This window comes from Cyprinodon tularosa, unplaced genomic scaffold (assembly GCF_016077235.1).
Source record: "Cyprinodon tularosa strain WSP-4 unplaced genomic scaffold, ASM1607723v1 ctg299, whole genome shotgun sequence".
In the NCBI taxonomy this organism is placed as follows: Eukaryota; Metazoa; Chordata; class Actinopteri; order Cyprinodontiformes; family Cyprinodontidae; genus Cyprinodon; species Cyprinodon tularosa.
This window is the reverse complement of record NW_024039006.1, coordinates 253,570-275,762: the sequence shown is the minus strand read 5'-3', so window position 1 is coordinate 275,762 and position 22,193 is coordinate 253,570. Positions and strand designations below refer to the sequence as shown.

Genomic DNA, 22,193 nt, shown 5'->3' with positions numbered 1-22,193 from the left:
TTTTGCAGCTTGGGCTGGAGGTGTTAACCCAGTGGTGCACTGATGCATCCTTCACAGGGGGAGGGGGGGTTCTCAGCTACTTCCTGTCTCATTGACAGACGAGCCCCACACAGAGGAAACCAGACCCACTGGCTCTTCATAGAATCAGCGCCACGATGACGGACTGACTGATCCGCTGCCTCGTCCAGATGTCGAACTCTGGAGCATGAATGAAGCAGGTCCAGAAAGTAAGAGCGTTTACCCAGAGAGGCTTTGAATGTGTTTTTATTTTCATTAAATGGATACTGAAGAGAGAGCAGTAATTAACCTCAATGTTTCATCCTTTCACCATACAGTGTAATTTATCGTACTAGCAGAAGTAGATAAAGGGAAGAGAGATGCTTGAAACGTCACTTGCTATTTAGGACCTATGCTGTGATGCCAAATTTAGATATTCTGAAACTTGATTCAAACGGGAGCTGCAGATTCATGGTTTTAGCTTTACTCTATCCGATGAACAGTTCTCAATGAATTGGAGCACTGTTTAAAAGCTTCACTAACTCAATTTAAAATCTAAAAAACATGATACAAATTACACATAAAGTGATGCAGAGCATCCAAAAAGTATCCCAGCACTGCTCATTTTATTCCAAAGTTTATTGAATCGGTCGCTTTACAGACAATCTATTGTTATAACAGTGCAGAAATTAATAACAGACAGAAAACTAAGAACACACTTTTACGTCAGTATTCAAAATCTTTGCTTAATGCTTTATAGATCCACAGCGATTACAGCCTAAGTTTATCACCTTTAGGCCGTTTCCTTCATTCTGAGCATATCAAGCTCCATCAGGCTGAATGGGAGACATCTGTGACCAGCTGAAAGGTCTGAGTGGTTCTAAGGTCTCTCCTCTTGAGTAGATTATCATCCAGGATTTCTCTCTGGGGACAATCGGATAATTTCATGATACTGCCACCACCATGCTTCGCTGTAGGGACACCAAATCCCCTGGTTTCCTTCAAAGATAAAACCTGGTATTCGTATTAAAGGGTTCAATCTTTGTCTCATTAGGTCAGAGAAGTTTGTTCCTATTATGAGAGTTCAACAGGTTCCTCACAGTCTGCCATACCTGACTGGTGAATTGCTTTCCTTCTGGAACGATCTTCTCTCTCCATAGAGGAACTCTGGGATTTCACTTTGGAGCTTCATGGCAAAGGCTATCAATATTTCATAAATTTTCATTATTTTTTCTATGCTTAATAACTTTTGCAAGATTATGAATAGAAAAAAACCCCATTATCATAAAGAGGAGCTCTGCATGCAATATTTGACAAGAGATTATTGAATACCATTGGGAATAAGGCTGTAACATAACTAAATGTGGAAAAACTGCTATGGACGGAACCCTTTCCAGATGTTTTGCATCTATTATGTTCATTTCTAAAAGTTTTCATAATGCTGGACAGCTAATGAAAACACAAACTCTTATGTCCACGATAGGGTCCAGAAAAAGGTTAAGCCACTGAAGATCATTGCTGAACAAGCCGGCCGCTCACAGATTGTTTTCTTCCAGGATATCAATGGAAAATTGAGTAGAAGGAAAAAATGTCAATTACTAGACAACAAAAAAGTTTTGCATCAATATATAGTCCAATATATATAGCACAGTTAAGACTTTGTGTTTTAGGAGCAGCTTATTAAAGTGATTTAGATAGATTGCTGGATATTCTTATGTGTGTTGGCCTTTGGAACCCTAACTACAGCACCTTGTGAATCTCCTCCACACTTCTTCATAATCTGCAGTCATTCCTGTTGCTTTGGCCTTTCTCTACTTTTCAATTCAGTTTATTTATAAAGCGCTAATTCACAACTAATTTCATCTCAAAGTATTTTACAGAGGCGATTAAAACAGATCATACAGGCAGATTGGTTCAAAGTTTTCTATCTGATGAAAACCAGCTGATTGCATCCACTCCCTCACACCAAGCATATATGTAGCGACTGTGGAGAGAAAAACTACCTTTTAACAGGAAGAAACCTCCAACCAGACTCGGTGTGGGCAGCCATCTACCGAGGCCAACTGGGGTTCAAGGAGACTGAAGCAGAGATACAGAAAGAAGCACTAAACTACTAAACTTTCCTGCTGTGAATGGATAGAGCACCATGTTCTCATTATTGAGAAAACTTGTTCGACAGTAACTTTTTGTGGCTTGCACCCTTCAGAGACCCTCAACGCAGTGGTTTTGTGACATATAGGTGTTACATCTGTCTTTCTTACACCGATGTGCAATAAGTTGGGATTAAGATCTCTTAAAGATCTCCTATCACTCTGTTTTGGTTAAATTTAAAGAATTTTCTATTTAGAAACAGCATCAAATAAATATTTAAACTTGTAATTATGTTATTAATTGAAGGCTAATTAAATTTTTCAAATGTAATCATTTTTATGATACTTTTATTTTTAGAATCAACTAATTCCTCCATGTTTTCCAACAGAACGTGCGTCCATGTCTGCAGAGACAGCCCCCCGCATCACCTCGTCGGCTGTGGTCCAGTTCCAACTGGGGCTGTTCAGGGACATGGTTCGAGTCCCGCCCGGAAACCTGAGCTACCGCCACGCTCGCAGACTGGCGGCCGAAGTCATAGAGAGGAAGGTGAGGAGAAGCAAACAGCAGCAGGGCCTCGATTCTGCAGCTCAGTCTTTGGATGGTGCACAATTTGGGATTTTGGTCAAGGTTTATACAATTTAATGTGGAAAAAAAAAGCTTAATTATATATCTTATGTAACAAATGTATAAATGAATCTGCTGTAAACATTAACACAGACCCACTTGAAGAACAAAAAATGTTTGTTTTTTTTAGCACGCAGACAGGAAGTGGACTCTTAAAGACCAGCTCATGTCGGTTAATGCAAAGTACGCCATCCCTTTTGACAGCTTCTGCTGCTCTGCAGCCTAATCTGCGGCTGATTTAATGTTTGTCCCGGATTTATGTCTCTTCTCGATTAAAACGCAAACAGCTTCAGTCCTTTTGAAGCATTTCTGTGATCTTCAGAAGTAGTACAGCGCATCAGCTGTGGCTTAGACCGAGCTGCTGCAGGTGTTGTATTGGCTCTGGCCTTCATGCAGCCTCAGTATCTGTGTGGTCTCTGAGAGTGCAGAAAACTTTCCAACCACAGCCTTTCCCCTCTGTCAAACACTCTCTAACACACACACACATAGGGTAGGTTGTGTGCCTCCTCTCAAACACAGAAATAAACCTGAGTTTCCGGGCATTGGGTCAGCAGGCTATGCAAGAAAGAAGGTAAATGTCATGCTTTGCAGACGAGTTACTAAAGGTGCTACTCTTCTGGTTTTGCATCGACCTTCCTGGAAATCAGCATTTTACAAATACTAGTTAATCCAATTGTCTAATTTGATCAGTTTGATAAAGCTGGTGTTTTTGTTTCATTAAATATTTAGAAAAGCTATAAATAAGGCATATATATATATATATATAAATTATAAGGCCATGAAACTAATAACTTTAATTACTTATTTCTGTTTAATAAAAAAGGACAGGAGCCTTTAGTCTTCCTAGCTTAGTTCCTTTAGCACAGGAAGCTTGCAGGGTCACTCACAGATACTTAGATGCTGTCCCACAATCCTTTGCATGACAGATGCATAGACAGCAGAGTTTACCATTAAAACAGTTTCTTTACCTGTACTCTGAATGACACATGCTAACGTAATCATATTCATATATTTTGGGTTTTATGAGGTAAAACTTCATCTGTTGGCTACATTTTTGCAAATTGTGTTTGTTTTTTGTAGCATCTGTAACATCTTCCATGTGTGGTTTGGTTGCATAGCGATGTCTACAGCGGTGTGGACTTCCTTTTTCTACCTATGATGGTGTTTTTACGTTTGACCTCAGGAAAGGTGAAGCAACAAAAGGCTACGATTAGATTAGTTTGGATACAGACTGAGTCCTTTACTCAGACAGTGAGGCGACAGTGGCAACGGCTGCAGGAGTTTGCCTTGCAATTGGCTGGTTGTCGGTTCGAGCCCCAGTGTTATTTAGTCTTTGGGTGAGAAAATTCACCTGCATTGGCTACTGATGGTGGTCAGAGGGATTGGCGGCACCAGTGTACAGCAGCCTCGCATCTGTCAGTGATCCACAGGGCCGCTGTGGCTGCAATTTATTTTACCACCATCAGTGTGTGCATGAATGACTAAATTACTGAATATACCGTAGTTTAAATCACTTTGGTTGATTCTCTTGACTCTCAAAAGCGCTATATAAGCCCATTTACCATTTACTTCATGAGGGAGTAATTTTTATCACTTTGTTTTCTGGAGAACTGTTATGTTACTGTTATGCGGAGATTTAAGTTGTTTATGTTGGTCTCACTGCCTCTCAATCTGAATAAAGTCCATCCTTGGACTAGGCCATGCTAAAACCTTTATTGAGTCACTCGTAGGGTAACATATCACTAAACTTTAGATAGCTTTTTTTGGTTTGTTCTGTTTTTTTTGTTTCATTTTCACTTTAAATTTTTGACGCTATTCAGATGATTATCACTTTTATGCAGCTCCAGGCTGTCTAATAGGTTCTGTTAAAGGTATTTATTTAGAAATTTGACCTACTTCCTGCTGTCATACAGGTTCTTTTTAAGTTTCTCTATGTTTTACAGAGGACAGGTTATTTTGGATCACTCTCTTTCTTTAATAAATGGCATCATTGGTTAAAAAAAGCTACTTTTGGTTTGATCAGGTTACCTTTGTGACTAAAAAATGCAACATTCAGGAGAATTCTATTATGAGAGCTATGACTACTTTATTTATGGCACCAAAAAGACCTCCATCGTTTTTCTTTACAATAAGGTTTTCATTATTTTAGAAACTTTATCTACTTTTGCACTATTTCAACTTACTCTGTGACTTTCTGTTGTCATAATATTTGAGGGGGGGTTTCACAAAGCTGGGGCCCAGGATCCCTGGGGGGTCTTAAGACACAAAGATGGGTTCTCAGGGGGTCACAAGACGGGTTTCACAATCAATACTATAGGATCTCTGAGGTAGACAGGAGGCCGGAATATATGAGAAGACAGATAAATGTAAATGCTCTATACAATAAGTACACATTTATTTGTTTATTTATTTATCTAATAAATAATTTAAATCTTAAATATTCCATTAATTTCTAAAAATTAACCAATTCATAATAAAAAAAACATTTAAAATGATAAATTATATAATTAAATGTCATTTTCAAAGAATTAATTTATTTGAAAATTTTAATAATTATTGCACTTTATATTTGCGAATAAATTTAAAGTGAAATTAATAAACTATATATTTATCTGTGTTTTTCAGGGGGTTGTTGTTGTTGTTGTCACACGCTGAAAGGTTTGGGAGCTTCTAATTTAGGGGAAGATTTATAGAGAATAAACTTGGCATTAGCGATCAATGCCTGTTAACACCATTAAAATCAATACTCAATACAAAAATATAAATCAATGTGGCCTTTTTTTTCTTTTTTAGACAGCATCAAGATACTTCAAGTTGTTTTGGCCACTTTTAAAAGAAATGATTGATTTACTTTGATCAGGTCTGCAATAGTTCCTGTAAAATCTTCCATTCATAATGTGGCTTCTTCTAAACTCCGGGAGAAACACCAACATTCTGCATGAAAGCAGCATGTCTATATATATATATATATATATATATATATATATATAGTCTTCTGTTTGCTGGATGCATCAGTAGGATTCTTCCGTGTCTGCAGGCTCCAGACTGCAGCGTGGTGGGCCCCGGTGAGAAGATCCTGCTGTTCAGACATCGACCCGCCTCTGAGCAGCTGCTGCAGCGGCTTACAGACGAGGACGAGCTGCAGGACGGAGACCTCATCGAGATCATTGTTGCAGGTTAGACATCAGATCTTTCAGATTACATCAGATGGGTGCAGAGATAGCTCTTGGGTTTACGATAACATCAAGATGGAAGATTACATCGTGAGTGTGTCTTATGACTAGTATAAGATGGCATAGAGATACATACAGATTGAACAACGTAGGTAAATAAAGACAAAACTTCTATGTTTAAATATAATTTTAACTCTGAGTCCTTTTTATCAGGATTTTTATTTACAATCTACAGCTTCCAAACTGTTTCTCAATCCATCAGATTGGGAGGTATTATTCCAGCTTTATTAAGGTGACCTCACAGAATCTCTGACAGATTGAGCTCTGTAATCTGGGTATTACGTTCTCATTAAAACATCCAGGTGGAGCAGTGATTAGCCCGCATGATCCATGTACAGAGGCCTTAGTCCTTGACGAGGTCGACCCGGGTTCGAATTTGGTCTGTGGTCCTTTGCATGTCTCTCTCTCTGTCATACCCCCTTTCCTGTCAGCCTACTTTCGGAAAAAGGAGTCACTAGTGCCGTAATAAACTAAAAAAAACAACCCATCGTTTCAGAACTACTCCTTCGTCTATTAGAACTTTTGCCTTGAGCTCAATGTGAAGCTAAAAAAGAAACCACTTTCATCTGCAGTCTTCTAGTACATTGATTTCCAAAGTTGGGGTTGTTGTGACTCCGATCTGGGTCACAGATTAACAAGCATGAAGTCTAGAAATTCACTGTAGAAATTAAGCTAAACTATAAAAATATAGTGATTATGCATATTTATGTGTTTAAAGATAATGAAACGTCACATAACTAAATACGTATGTTTTATCACCTTTATAGCATTAGCTCATAGTTAGTTTGTTTGTATTCCAACTAAAACATCATGAGTGCATTCTGGTTGACCTGAAACCTGAGGGTTTTTGTTCACTTCATTACTCAATATCTCATCCAGCTTTTCCCCCACCAGAAGAAGAATCCCGCATCATCATGCTGCCACTTCCATGCCTCATTATAAAAACCAGGGCTCAAGAATTAAGGATGATTTTATCAGATCAATATTCCTTTGTGAGGATTTTGGAAATATTTGATCTTTTCTTTGTCTGAAGGACTTAAACGAGACATATGAAGATTGGAAAACACAATAAAATAATTCTAGAATGTAAACTAGTGGAAACTTTTGCAGCTTCTTCAGAGGTTCCATCAACCTATTGGGAGCTTATCTGAATACGTACCTTCTTTTAATGCTACTGGTTCTGGAGGCATAATTTCAGTTTTTCCTCTTATCTGGTTTCTTAATATCATTATCTGCTCTATTTCCTTATGGAGATGATTTATTCTTCATGCTGTCAAATTAGATCTATTCAGGGTTTTTTCTTGATACCTCAGGTCAGACCTTGGTAAATATTTACCTTTAAAACAGGTATTTCTGTTTAATACTGTTTTTTAAAATAGTTTATTATCTGAAAAATCATTATTGTTTGAGGGAGTAAATCTGTTTTATGGTTTGCAAAATGTTAAGCACTTTTAACCATTTTTATCAACATCTTTTTAGATACTTTACAGGCAGCAAGATTCAGTTTTATGTCATAGGGGTTAGCATAATGTCTGATGCTACTCTGATGGTAACTTTTAATTAAAAGTCTATAATTAATGAAGGAAAATAAGGAATTTTGAGGAAATTTCTCCTGGGTCGCATACAGTATGAATAATGACAGGTTTGTAATCAGTGAGTGAGTTTCCTTATCCAATCAAATGATTATTGAACAATTATTTATTCCTTATATTTGGATTTATTTCCCTTAAACAGTTCTGATTTTGAGGAAAAGAAGTTAAATCTGTCATTTTAAAGGCAAGTGTAACCATTTAAAAGCCACTGTCGATAGAACTATGGAAAAAATGTTCTGGTTTAAATGGATAAATATGCATTGCCGTTACTTAAGGTACCTTTCTGCATTTTAATATTCACAGTTAAACAGTTAATGTGTGAGCTCCAGGCTCCTGTATTTACACTAACCACCTTTCCAAAGCCTCTAAATACCACCATGAGGCGCAGTTAAGCCTCTAAGTCAAAACAAACATCCATAAAGATAACAAGGACACCAACACTCTGCCACACTAAAGAGCTGTGCTTTGAGCTTAATCACTGGTGGGGGGAAAAAAAAGCATTTTAATGCACTTACTGTAAATACTTTGCTAATGCTGACTTGTTTTCTAAAGCGTTATGCTGGAAGGGGCTGGGAATTTAAGACTTGACGTTCATTTTGAGGTAATTTTAGGATGAAGGTCATTTTAGGAAGAAATGTCTTTTATCTGCAAGTCTTCTGTTTTGTATTGAAACCAGGATCGGCTTCTGTGGCTGAGATGAGGATGCGTCCTCACTGCCTGGTGGTCCAGTCGTACCGGACCCCCACCTTCTGTCACCACTGTGGGGAGATGCTGTGGGGCCTCGTGCGACAGGGATTGAAATGTGAAGGTAAAGCCACCGCCGCTCGTTCTGCAGAGCTCAGTTTAAACAACTACTGCACTTTGTTGAAGTGTTCAACCCTCTTGAACTTTTCCTCATGTCGTCACATTGAAAGAGATGGTTACATGTCTAACTCCTCACGGCCAGTAAATGGCGCACCTGCTTGCTCCGTTCCAACCTTTTTTGCAAATCTTCGCCAGCTGGTTGCTACGTCTACCAATGCTAACATTTAATGTACCTGTACATAAGCAAGCTTGCAACCTCTGATTGACTTTTGAGTGTTTTTGCTTCCTCTTCTTTCACTTTTTTTTTCTGAAAAATGTCAGAATGAGAAGTGCAATGAGGGTCTAGGATCTGGTAATGCTAGAGCTCCTTACTATTCCTATTGCTGCAAAAACCTTTAATTTTAACGTTGTGATAAAAAGTTAATATTTAAAGGAATAGTACACCCAAAACATGATTAGCCTTCATTTTCTACTCACCCCCATGCTGAACAACACTCTGGAGTACTTTTTTGATATCTCAAATGCATCTGGAGATCTGGGAGGCTTCTTGCTGTCTACTGACATTCAAATAATGGAGGTCTATGGTGCCCGAGACAGAAAGGTCTATAACAGTCCACAAAAAACGTGTCAATATTCCTCCATACTGCTCGTCCAATGTATTCCAAGTGTCCTGAGTGGGTAGCATCCAGAATTTACTCGAAACGAAGTCATTTAGAATGTTTTTAGAGCATAAACAGTAGTGTATAGGATTTCCTGAAAGCGCGCCGGCGCGTTCATGACGCTACGGTTTTTTTACGGAACTTTCAGGATGCGCTTTCAGGAAATCCTATACACTACTGTTTATGCTCTAAAAACATTCTAAATGACTTCGTTTCGAGTAAATTCTGGATGCTACCCACTCAGGACATTTGGAATACATTGGACGAGCAGTATGGAGGAATATTGACACGTTTTTTGTGGACTGTTATAGACCTTTCTGTCTCGGGCACCATAGACCTCCATTATTTGAATGTCAGCAGACAGCAAGAAGCCTCCCAGATCTCCAGATGCATTTGAGATATCAAAAAAGTACTCCAGAGTGTTGTTCAGCATGGGGGTGAGTAGAAAATGAAGGCTAATCATGTTTTGGGTGTACTATTCCTTTAAAGATTTTGGACCCGTTAAAATTTATAAAACAAATTTTAAATACTTTTTCTCTTCAGTAAAATTGCTGGTTAAGATTCTCAGTCGTCCAGTTCAATGTCATTCCAAAAAAGTAAAAAGAACAATCCACTGGACTTTGTTTCAAAGTTTGAAGACGTTTTGCTTCCCATCCAGGAAGCTTTTTCATTTCAAAATGTCAGAATTAGCGTTGAGTACCAACCTTTATAGAGTGGACCAATAGCATAGCCTTGTTTTGGCTTAGAAAACATGCAAATTGAACCGAACAAACAGGTCCGTCCTTTAGGAATGGGGAGTCGTTGAGATCTTTTTTTAGCCTGCTATACACGATACTGGTCTATGCCTCTGAAAGGGGAGTCGTTAGGGGCATTGTTGGCCTGGCTGACCAGGTGGGATGTTTTGTCCCCTTCATGGTGATGGGGGTTGAGATGATAGTAGGAAGGAATCTACTCTATTGCTGCATTGTAGGTTTTTGAGAGCTGAAATCTGAGTCCGCCCCCTTTAAGGTTGGTTTTTCTCTCTTAGCATAAATGGCTTCCTTCCTTCACTTTCAGTAAAATTGAAACTGTTTTCATCACCACTCCGGAAGTTATGAAGACATTATATTAATTATTTGATGAAAATAGTTGCAGCTTTGACCTTTAAAGCCACAAAATTGGTTGTTTGTGATACAGGAAGATGATGGAGATCCTGTATTCCAGCCTCAATTCTTTAGTTTCCGAATCATTGATGTTTGACTGTTTCCATTATTTGGCTCCATTCACTTACCAATCCTCTATGAACAGCATTATGCTGCCACCACCATGTTTCTTGTTGCAGAACAATCAAATCAGGGGGATGGTTTTATTCCACATATAGGGCCTGATCTTTATAGGGTCAAAATAATCATTTGCATAAAATTGAGTTTGCAGCCGGTTATCTGAAAAAGAGTGCATGTGCGTTCTGCTGTATTTAAATGAGTGAGTGTTGGAAGGGCCTTAAAGAAAATATGACTTTTTAAGCACTGAGATGAAGTAAATAATGATAATAATTAAAATAAGAATAACAATAAAAATAATGATGAATATTAGTTAGGGCTGGACTAAATATCAAGTGTTTATGCAGAATAGTTTATACAGCGATTTGACTTCTAAACTCTCTGTAGTGAGACTGTTTTTAAGCTGCTATTATTATTTTTTCTTATTCATTTTTTTTACTATTTTGTTTTTTTATTATTATTATTTTTGATCACCAAAGACCCTGTTTTTTTTTTGGGGTCTGTTTTTCTTCCGAGCTGCTCAAACGAATTGCCCCTGGTGGGAATAAAAAATTGGTCTAAGTTTATTTCTAAAGTTACTGAGATTTTTTTCAAAAGATAAGAAAAGACTATATGGTTCATATGGAGATGGTCTGCTTAGCATTATAATTATACTTTTATGTATGCAATAAGGTTATTTTGAGCTTTATCTACCGCTGTCTGTCAAAGAAACAAGTCCCTGTATGACATTTAGTATAAAACTTTTATTTAAAAGTTTAAAAACATATTGTACTAATTTCATCACTGGATTTTTGAAATACCAAAATATCATTTTCAATTGATGTTGCATAGCCTTAACATTAGTTGTAGTAAATTTTACATGAGTGTTTCAAAGTGCTGCAAAGAAAAATTTAAATGATTAAAAAAAAAAGATGAGAATAAAAGTTAGATTTAAAAAAGAGAAAAAACCATCCATCCATCCATCCATCCATCCATCCATCTCCCCAGCCACTTGGGCCAGCTCTTCCAGGGGAATCCCAAGACGCTCCCAGGCCAGCTGAAAAACATAGTCCCTCCAGCGCATCCTAGGTCTCCCCCTGGGCCTCCTCCCGGTGGGACGTGCCTGGAACATCTCATCAGGAAGCAAACAAAAGGCATCCTAACCAGATGCTTGAGCAGCCTCAACTGGCTCCTTTCGATCTGGAGGATCAGCAGCTCTACTCTGACTCCTCCCCAAATGACTGAGCTCCTCACCTTATCTCTAAGGGAGAGCCCAGACACACTACAGAGAAAACTCATGTCGCCTGCTTGTACCTGGGATCTCGTTCTTTCAGTCAGGACCCAGAGCTCATGACCATAGATGAGGGTAGGAAAGTAGATCGACCGTTAATTCAAGAGCTTTGCCTTTTGGCTCTCTCTTCACCATAAAGGACCGGTATATCGCCCGCTTCACAGCAAAAGTCACACCAATCTGCCTGTCCATCTCCCGCTTCATCTTCCCATTACTCATGAACAATTTAATAACATTTTGGAACAATAAAAATAACAATCTAATGATAAGAACCTGGTAGTGCTGAATTGGTCTGCTCCTTCCCAACCCCCTTGCTCTCCTTTTGGAGAGAGCGCCAGCTTTAGAATCCAGCAGTGGGAGATGTGGAGCATCTATTTGTTCTAGTGAATTCACAGTGAATTAAACTGTGCTGATTATATATTATTGCAAAGCAAAGTAGGCCTGTTATATTTCATTCAGCATAACTGTGGAGCAGTAAAGAAACACGAGGGAGGAAAAAAAGATCCCTCTTACCAGAAGTTAGAGATGTGCACACCCCCACAACCATCAAAGGCTCTCTGATAGATCTTCACTGGCGGTTTTTTTTTTTTTTTTATCTTTTGGTTTGTTAATAAATACGCCACAATATAGAAATTTAGTCAATATATATTTTTTTGTTGTTCATTAAGTTGTTCCATAAAGTTTCTTTTTCTTCTGCTGGATCAATCTGTCCCATGTTGATGTTTCTTTCCCCCCCAATTTTATACTAACATTATTATTTCTACATATGTTCCCAGACTCTCTCTCCATTGTTTCTCATTGTCCCAAAGCCTCCATTCTGGCAGCAATAACTGCAGAAACTCCCGCTTGAGTTTACGCCTCATCCTCAAACTTGTTAAATATAGACACAAAAACTGCTCCCCCAGTTTCAGGATAGATAACTTGCTAAATTTGGATTATAAGCATATAATCTACTTGTTCATAAAAGCACGTCTGCAAAAAAGTTTCCTCAGCTGTTCTGCTCACTTTACACATAAATTGATTTGCACATTCTTTGCAGATCATCTTTCCAGTTTGCATGTGTTTTTTTTGTTTGTTTGCATGCAAACCTTTCGAAGATCAAACCTGTTGCGTTTTGGACTCTTTTGACCACAGCAGCTTCCTATAGCTGCATCTATATTGAGATCGAGCAGCACAATAGTGGATTGTTCTAAAATAGATTGTCGATCTAAATTTAAATGTTGAAAACTGTTTTTTTTTCTTTCCGCTTTACCGTTTTAGACCTTATTTTTTCCTGGTATATCACCAGAATTTCCCCATTGTAGGACAAATAAAGGGATTTGCTATTCTATTCTATTCTATTCTATTCTATTCTATTCTATTCTATTCTATTCTATTCTATTCTATTCTATTCTATTCTATTCTATTCTATTCTATTTCAAACCCCAAATGAAATATCTCATAGATTGTGTCGTGACGTGACAAAAAATGTAGAAAATGATAAGTTTTGAAGGTTGGAGGGTAATAAATAAATGGCAGGTTTTCCGTCTGCTCTCCATCTCCCCAGGCTGTGGTTTAGACTTTCACAAACGTTGTGCCTTCCTGTTACCCAATGACTGCAGTCGAGTTCGACGGCAAGTCAGCACCAGCTTATCCTTGTTTCCGCCACGTAGACCACGTACGCATTCGCTGTCCAGTCAGGCTGGAGGCAGTCTGGAGGAGGTAAGATGACTACCTGCCTTTTTCTCCCATGCAGGTCTTGCTCATTTAAACCTTTAAAAAAAAACAACTTTCCACTAGATCAGCTTGTCGAAGCCCTCATCCAGGCCTCCGTCGTGGAACGAGCCACCTGTCTGGCTTGGGGACAAGAGCCGCCCTCAGGTCCCCCACACCTTCCACATCCACAGCTACACCAAACCCACAGTCTGCCAGTACTGCCACCGGCTGCTCAAAGGGCTCTTCAGACAGGGGCTGCAGTGCTCAGGTAGGAACAAGACTTATCACCTCAAAACCGCTAAAAAAATTGGTTTAGCAATGTAAATGTTATGGAAAGTACAAAATATAAAAATAAAGAATAATGACCTGATTTTTTTTTATAAATGTGACAGTTTTTACCCTGCAAAAATTATCTAGCAATAAGAAAAATGTCTTAAATTAGGTGTATTTAGCCTTTATTTGAGTAGGTAAATAAGATTTCTTGCAAATGTAATGAGTATTTTTACTCACAGAATAAGATGATTAGATAATATGCACTTGAAATATGACATTGCAATCAATGCATTTTTTTTTTATTTTAAATGTAAATTGTCTTGTTCCATTGGCAACATGTCTCACTTTCCTTCAAGAAAAATTCAAGAAAAAATGCACTTATAAAAAAAAAAGACTAATTGAGATTTCAGATTGCAGAGTGTTTAAATACTAAGATTTATCATAAGAGGAAGGTATTTAGAAGAAATATTTACTGGGTTGTAAATAAATAACATTTGCAGACGGTATTTTATACAAACTCATCCTGTGCATGAAATTTAAACTAATATGGGACTTTTTACAAATGATTAAAACTGTTTATTTTCAGGGTGGGAGAATTCTATAAAAAATAACCTCAGTGATAAAAAAAAAAAAAAAAAAAATAATAATTTTAGTGCACAAGTTAATTTATATGTTTGTTGAAATTCTCTAAATATAAACGGTCAAAAGTTTACATTAAGCTGTGAGAGACTGTCTCTGATCAAAGATTTAATTAAAAAATCAAAGGAAAAAGTCACAGAAAATCGAATTTCCATAGCGGTCAGTAAGGTGCTGCCATATTATTGACTGGATATTAGAGCACTCTCTATTTAATGGAGATAAATGGCTACAATCATAGATTTTGGATGAGATTTTAGACCTAATCCGTTATCGGTTGTCAGGCATATTGGTGGCAGCATCATGCTGGGGGTTGTTTTGCTGCCAGTGATGTTGACGCGTCAAACTAATCAGACGGAGAAAAGAAGAAGGACTACTTTCAACTTGTTGTCCTTAAATCAAGAGGCTTATGGTTGCCACTGGCACACAGCTGGGCGTTCAAAAAGGACGCCTGGATTTTTATGGGACGAAGCAATCTGACTTAATTACTGGTTTACACTTACAGCAAACTCTGTGAGTTGAGTTCAGCACATATTTAAAAACAGAGAACAATGCGTCAAAGGTAATGGAATTAAATCTAGTTTTTCAATAAATGGGTGTTCCACAGGATGGTATCAAAGCTGCTAAATGGAAGATGTATGCAGATGACGCCAGTATATTTGTACATGCAAAAAAATTTGCAGAGCTGCTAAACAGAGAATCACAGTTTGACTCTAAGCCAACAGTCTCATTAGGTTTTACAATCAGGCATAAAGTCTGTTTGGATGAGTTTAAATACCTGGATGTCCTTCTTGTTTCCCATGTAAATCTTTATGCTCACATTAGGAAAGTGTCCAAAATCTTTAAAACCAACCTAAGCTGTTTTCATCCTATATGATCATGTGTTATAACTGCTCAGTTATGCACAAAGGCCATGATGTTTTATCAAATGTCATACTGTGTCACTGTTTGGAGCCAATCAGCTCAATCTGTGTTAAAGCCTACGGTGCTGTTGTATAAACAAGCACTTCAAGTCCTAGATCAAACATCAATGAAGAGGCACACTGGAGCTTCTTAAGTTTTGATCATTTTAGACGTTTTTCCTTTTTAAAAGTAACTTTCAAATATATTAGCAGTCTTGTCTTGGAATCAGTGAGTAGAAGGATTCCCAAAGTCAGCAGTACAGGAGCTGGAAGTAGATAGGCTGTTAGCTCTCTGAGCTATCTCTATAATTATGCTGCTATAGGCTTAGACTTCTGGAGGACATAGGGACCCATATTTCATCATTCTGCTTCATTTTATCTTTATTCTTCCACTTTACAGAATCTGTTAGTTCAATCCCTACCATACTCTCTCTGCTTTTTCTCATAGTAGCTTTGCCTTGTCTGTTCCTTTTTGGTTGTGACACTATCCTGGAAAGAAATATCAGCTGTGCTGCTGCCATCAACACTTTTGTTTATAGATGATGGAGATCAGCCTGTTTTTCAGTGAAGTCCTGTTTCTCTGACTGTGACTGGCTGGATGTTCTCTCTTCATCCTCTGACATGGGAGCTGGCTCGGAGCTTGTCTACCTGGCTGTGTGTTTCCCGGACGGGGCCACCTTTTACAGTTGCCTTTTGTATATCTGCTTCTGTGCTTCTCTGCTATCTCTGCTTCTTCTTGAACCCCAGTCGGCCTCGGCAGATGGCCGCTCACACTGAGCCTGGTTCTGCTGGAGGTTTCTTTCTGTTAAAAGGGAGGCTTTCCTCTCCACTGTCGCTACAAGCATGCTTAGTGTGAGGGATTGCATCTGAGTCAATGAGTCGACGCAATCAACTGGTTTTCCTTAGGTAGAAAATTTTGAATCAATTTGACTGTATGATCTCGTGAACTGTAAAGTGCCTTGAGATGACGTATTGTTAATTGATGCTATATAAATAAACTGAATTGAATTGAATTAATGGAAACGGTAAACTTGCAAAATATAAAACATGATTTGGTCAAGGTTCCTTCTCATTTACAAGGCCTCATAACAGTTTACCACCTGCAATAAAAACAGTGACTGAATTTAGACTCTTCAGCCTGTGGCAGACCAATGGTTGTTTGTTTATTTCTATATATGACAATGTTTGATGTGCCATCCTTGATAAACTTAATTTTCAATCAAATTAAAGGTTTCTCCATTTTCCAGAGAAGACTGATCAAATATCCAAACAGAATTACGGCACAATTAATGTGTGTATGTATCTGACCCTGCAGCTCTACCTCATCCCCATGTCCAGTCATGCTCATGATGAGTAAATGTAAACCATTGGACATGCAGGCAGTAGAAGCTTCTTGCTGTCCCTCTTCTGGGGCCGTTTTTAGCCGCTCTGCTCCATTTCAGCCTGACTCTGATTGGTCATGTTTGGATCAGAGGCTCCTCAGCTCCCAGTGCGCCCGCCGAGGCAGGCACATAAACATGGTGCTGTCAAATCTGAGCCAACAGATGGCTCGTAACTAATTCTGTTACATGCATGAACACGTCTGAGCCTAAAGAAGTCTAATTCATGAATTTTAATCAGGAGAACTGGAACCAGTTAAAGTTTGTGTAGCCTGAGGATAAGTCTGATCACTCCTGTGAGTTTTGAGAGTGAAGCTTCTGTGTCATCCTGTCAGCCTCTCTGTCTTCATCTCGTCAGACTGCAGGTTTAACTGCCACCGGCGCTGCGAGCCGCTCGTCCCCAGAGACTGTCCAGGAGAGAAGAAGGCATTCAATGGGGGTGGTAAGCTGCACTTCTGTTCACTTTTATTCTACATTCTGGGTTCCAAGCAACAACAGACGAAGGCTGTTTCCATATTGCTCGGATCAGACAGGAAGTGACTCACCCAACTCCTCAGGAGTCATCACCTTTACCAGCAAAGTCCCATTTATATTTCTGCTAGAGATTATGATTCAGAGGAAAACTGGGAAAGCTGGATGATCCTTTTTAGCTCATCTGAATTAGTCACTTAAAGTCAGAGGAAGAAAATATGAAGGAACATAGAGGTTTAGCATTTGCATTCTTGGCAATCGAAATCATGTGAAATGAGCCAAAGGTGATGGTCATCCTGTTCTAAAAACGGTGTGGTTCCTTCTCAGCGGCCGACCATAGCTGCCCACCAGATCCTGAGGACGCTGAGTCCGAGCTCACCAGCCCAACACTAGACACCTCAGAGGACGAGATGTCCTCCGATGGAGACTCTCTGCCTGAGATAGTGGAAGAGGAGCAGCTGAGAGAGCCCATGAGGTTAGAGAGAGTTACCTGGAGGATGTCAGATAATTGAAGCTGATATGAATTAACTTCATAACATCTTCCTTCCTTCCTTCCTTCCTTCCTTCCTTCCTTCCTTCCTTCCTTCCTTCCTTCCTTCCTTCCTTCCTTCCTTCCTTCCTTCCTTCCTTCCTTCCTTCCTTCCTTCCATTCGTTCCTTCCGTTTTTTCCTTCCGTTCGTTCCTTCTGTTTGTTCCTTCCTTCCTTTCTTCCTTCATCCATTTGTTCCTTCCTTCCTTACTTCCTTGTTTCCTTCTTTCTTCCGTTCCGTCTTATGTTCCTTCCTTCCTTCCTTCCTTCCTTCCTTCCTTCCTTTGTTCTTTCGTTCTTCCCTTCCTTCCTTAATTGTTTCCTTCTTCCTTCCTTCGTCTGTTCGTTCCTTCCTTTCTTTGTTCCTTCCTTCCATTCCTTTGTTTGTTTGTTCTTTCCTTCCATTCGTTCCTTCCGTTTGTTCGTTCCTTCCTTCCTTGTTTCCTTCTTTCGTCTGTTCCGTCTTATGTTCCTTCCTTCCTTCCTTCCTTCCTTCCTTCCTTCCTTCCTTCCTTCCTTCCTTCCTTCCTTCCTTCCTTCCTTCCTTGTTTCCTTCTTTCGTCAGTTCCGTCTTATGTCCCTTCCTTCCTTCCTTCCTTCCTTGTTTCCTTCTTCCTTCCTTTGTTCCTTCGTTCCTCCCTTCCTTCCTTACTTGTTTCCTTCTTCCTTCCTTTGTCTGTTCGTTCCTTCCTTTCTTTGTTCCTTCCTTCCATTCCTTTGTTTGTTTGTTCTTTCCTTCCATTCGTTCCTTCCGTTCGTTCGTTCGTTCCTTCCTGGTTTCCTTCTTTCGTCTGTTCCTTCCTTCCTTCCTTCCTTCCTTCCTTCCTTCCTTCCTTCCTTCCTTCCTTCCTTCCTTCCTTCCTTCCTTCCTTCCTTCCTTCCTTCCATTCGTTCCTTTGGTTTGTTCCTTCCGTTTCTTTCGCTCCTTCCTTCCTTCTTTCCTTCTTAATTCTACTTGTTTACCACCTAAACCTACCTGTTGTAGAAATATCAGTCATAAACTCATAACAATAACAAACAGGAATGAAAAAAGTGTCAAATGAAACCCTGGAGCTGGGTTGTTGTTGCCCCTCACTCTCTCTGTCTCCTTCTCCTCCATCAGTCCCTGTTTCAGCAGCAATATTCCCCTGATGAGGCTTGTCCAGTCGGCGCATCACACTAAGAGGAGAGGAGGAGGAGTCCTGAGAGAAGGCTGGCTGCTGCACAACACCAACACAGACACTCTGGTGAGACGCTGGTGCTCCTCCTAACCAGTGGGTGGAGTCAGTGAGGCTGCTAGGTGATACCATCCTGTTGAATAGAAAATCCAGTGTAGGTGTGGTGGTGTAAGTTTGGTCCGATCTCTAATGCTTCTCTGGATATAATATCTACAGAGCTTGTTTCAACTTTAGATAGTTTTTTGCTGTCTTGCCCTTGCTGCCTTGGTTTGAGGGATTTCTCTGAGAATGGAAACTGAGTTTGGGATTATTTTCCTAACTAACCATATGATCACTTTATCAATTATCCTAACAGTAAATGGATCTGGGATCTGTCTTCTCTTTTAGTAAATTCTCAAAAATAACATAAGTTGAACTTTTTTGCTCTCAGAGGAAACGGCATTACTGGATCCTGGACTGGAAAACAATCACTTTGTACCAGAATGAGAGCAGCACCAAGTATTACAAGGTACAACTTGCTGCACAGCAGTGTAGCTCTTCAGATGTCCTCCAGCACCTTCACGGCGTTCCTTTCTTGCAGGAGATCCCTCTGTCTGAGGTGCTGCAGGTGCGTGGCCCCGCCCGGCTCTCCGTGCCCTCGCTGCCAGGCACCGATAGCCACTCCTTTGAACTGGTCACGGCCTCTCTGGTGTTTTGCGTGCAGGCTGGGGATGAGGGCGTGGCCTGGGAGAGCTCCATCTACCAGGCTCTGATGCCCTTGCAGAGCAGTACGGGACAAGCCGAACAACAACAGGGTGAGTCGGCCGGAAAGTTCCCTTCTCCAGCAAGGACAGTAGTCCCGTTTTACAAATCTGCTATGCTTCTGGTTACAGATAGAGATCTGCAAAGAGACAACGTGGTAAGCATCAATTTGAACCTTAGAGGGATTTTTCTGATAAACTTCAGAGCTCAACGCAGTTTTTATGTGTTTCAGGACATCAGCTCAGTGTACCAGATCTTTACGGATGAAGTCCTCGGGTCGGGGCAGTTTGGAGTGGTGTACAAAGGTGAGAAGGAAGGAAGTGTTTGATGTTCTGTTAAGTCATTTCTACAGCCGTCGCTGTCTAGTAGGGGTCTGATGTTCTGGCGCTAAGAGCTGGTTTGGATTCTGATGAATGATTGTAAATAACAGCATCCCAAACAAAACGACTCCTCATCCACCAGGTACTCACAGGAAGTTGGGCCGGTCAGTCGCCATCAAAGTCATCGACAAGACGCGCTTCCCGACCCAACAGGAGAGACAGCTGAGGAACGAGGTGGCCATCCTGCAGGTGTGTAGAATCCCCTACCAGGTGATTTACGGCTTATTGCTGCGATCTCTGATGACTTTACATCCGTTCTGTCGCTCAGAATCTCTCCCACCCTGGAGTGGTGGTGCTGGAGGCGATGTTTGAAACCTGCAGGCATGTTTTCGTGGTCATGGAGAAGCTCCATGGAGACATGCTGGAGATGATCCTGTCCAGCGAGAAGGGCCGGCTCCCTGAACGCATCACTCGCTTCCTGGTCATACAGGTAGAGCTCAACTCTTCCACATCCTCTGCGTCTCTTCCTGACTGTGTGCATTTTATGAAGGCTGTTGCTCATGTTTCCGCAGATTCTCGAGGCTTTGCGGTATCTCCACCTGAAACACGTGGCCCACTGCGACCTGAAGCCGGAAAATGTCCTGCTGGTCTCTGCCGACCCTTTCCCTCAGGTGAAGCTGTGCGACTTCGGTTTCGCACGCATCATAGGTGAGAAGTCATTCCGGCGCTCGGTGGTGGGAACCCCGGCCTACCTGGCCCCCGAGGTGATCAGCAGCAGCGGCTATAACCGCTCCCTGGACATGTGGTCCGTGGGCGTCATCATGTATGTGAGCCTGAGCGGGACCTTCCCCTTCAATGAAGACGAGGACATCCGACAGCAGATCACCAACGCTGCTTTCATGTACCCCCGCCAGCCCTGGTCCACCATCTCTCTGGAAGGTCAGACCCTGAGTTTGTGAATCCTTGAGTTTGTTCAATCAGAAGGACCAACCTGACTCCACGTGTCACTTCCTCTGCAGCTGTGAGCCTCATCAGCAACCTGCTGCAGGTGGCAGTGAGACGCAGGTTCACCGTGGGCAAAGCTCTGGGACACTCCTGGCTGCAGGTCTCAAACTTTTCCCTCAATTCTTTTTTTCTGGTGTTATATGATAGATCAACACTTACGGGTGTGATTGTGAAGCAGGCGGCTACGCTAAGTAAATACTTTGTGAAACCTTCTCTCTGCTAACATACGTTTCCAGAGCTGCCAGTGTCTCTTTAGAACCTCTACAATGACTCCTAATAATGGCCTTAAAATGATATAAAGAGCCAACTAATTTACTTTGATAACATATACCAGTCTTTAAAGATTTTCTGGGTTTTTTCAAAGAATATTTGGTTGAGTTTTTACAAAAGAATCACACTAAAATAACCAGAAATATGTTTTTAGATCAAATTTTCTTTGTTTTACATCAAATAATATCCTACAGAGGGAAATTCATGCTTCATCTTCATTCAAAGTTTTGTTCTTTTTTCCTCATTTTAAATGCTAAAAATAAAAATAACTTTTTATGTTGAAGATACTAGGCAATAATTATAGCTTATGTTTTATTTTAAGGTTATATCATTTTACCAAGTAGGACTCGGAGCAGGAATCTGCCGAGGAGCCATTTTACTCCATAAAATTGGCAGTTTCCTTAAGATTATTCAGATTAGATGGAAGTGCCCTTGAATATATAATTGCAGGCTACAGATTCCTGGCTGGACTTGGTTCTGTGCTTTAACTAGGCCATTCTAAAGCTTGGATATGACTGGCTGTAGCTCTGGCTGTCTGTTAAGGATCGTTTTGCTGAAAAGTGCTTCTAGTTATCTGCCTCCAGCTGATTTTTTGGGGGTTTTTTTTCTGGCCTGCCTCCATCTACCCATAATTCCCCAGCTTCCTTATTTCTCCTGATTCACCTTCTTCTTACTTTATGGCAAACTTTTCATAGCATTTCTCACTTTATTGCTATTCTTTCGATAGTGACTTTCTTCTTCCTGCTAATATTATTTTGACATTAAGTCTCATCCAGATTTAGTCTTTTTTTATTAATTCAATGAGGACAACTAAAGGAGTTTTTTCCCCAGGAGTATCGAAATGAAATGATACCCTACTTTCTGTTGGTCTACATTGAAATCCTTGTTTTTTTGTGAAAAAATGTGAAAAATCAGGAGATTTTGTCATACCCTGATTAAAAAAAGTGTTGTTTTCATGAATTGATTTTTATTTCACTGTGTTGCGTGCAGAACTTCCAGCTGTGGTGTGACCTTAGGGAGTTCGAGCTGAGGATGGGCTCCAGGTATCTGACACATAAAGGAGACGAGGAGCACTGGAGGAGCTACGCTGAGCAGAGGGGGCTGAGCTTCCCTTCACATTTCTGCTGGGACCCCGACAATGAAATGGAAATTTGATAAAAACAAACCAAAAAAGATTTTTTTTTTTATATGGTAAAGACTTTTCAATGGACAAATAATAGACTGTAATAAGTGCTGGTCATTTAAAGATAATTTGCAGAATTTGTCGTGTGCCAGAGTGCCTGAAA

At 40.1% G+C, this 22,193-nt stretch overlaps 1 protein-coding gene across 1 annotated transcript; it reads left to right on the top strand.

The window, feature by feature from the left end:
- Positions 1-69: 69 nt before the first annotated feature.
- prkd4 (protein kinase D4) lies at positions 70-22,062 on the top strand. The gene is made up of 18 exons (XM_038291339.1): positions 70-227; positions 2,474-2,634; positions 5,750-5,888; positions 8,214-8,345; positions 13,076-13,230; positions 13,309-13,492; positions 16,773-16,856; positions 17,213-17,360; positions 18,517-18,640; positions 19,002-19,079; positions 19,152-19,365; positions 19,444-19,469; positions 19,545-19,617; positions 19,775-19,881; positions 19,961-20,122; positions 20,205-20,571; positions 20,652-20,737; positions 21,898-22,062. Exons 1-18 carry the CDS (start codon positions 206-208, stop codon positions 22,060-22,062), a joined length of 2,427 nt encoding a protein of 808 aa, XP_038147267.1. The 5' UTR covers positions 70-205.
- Positions 22,063-22,193: the final 131 nt, after the last annotated feature.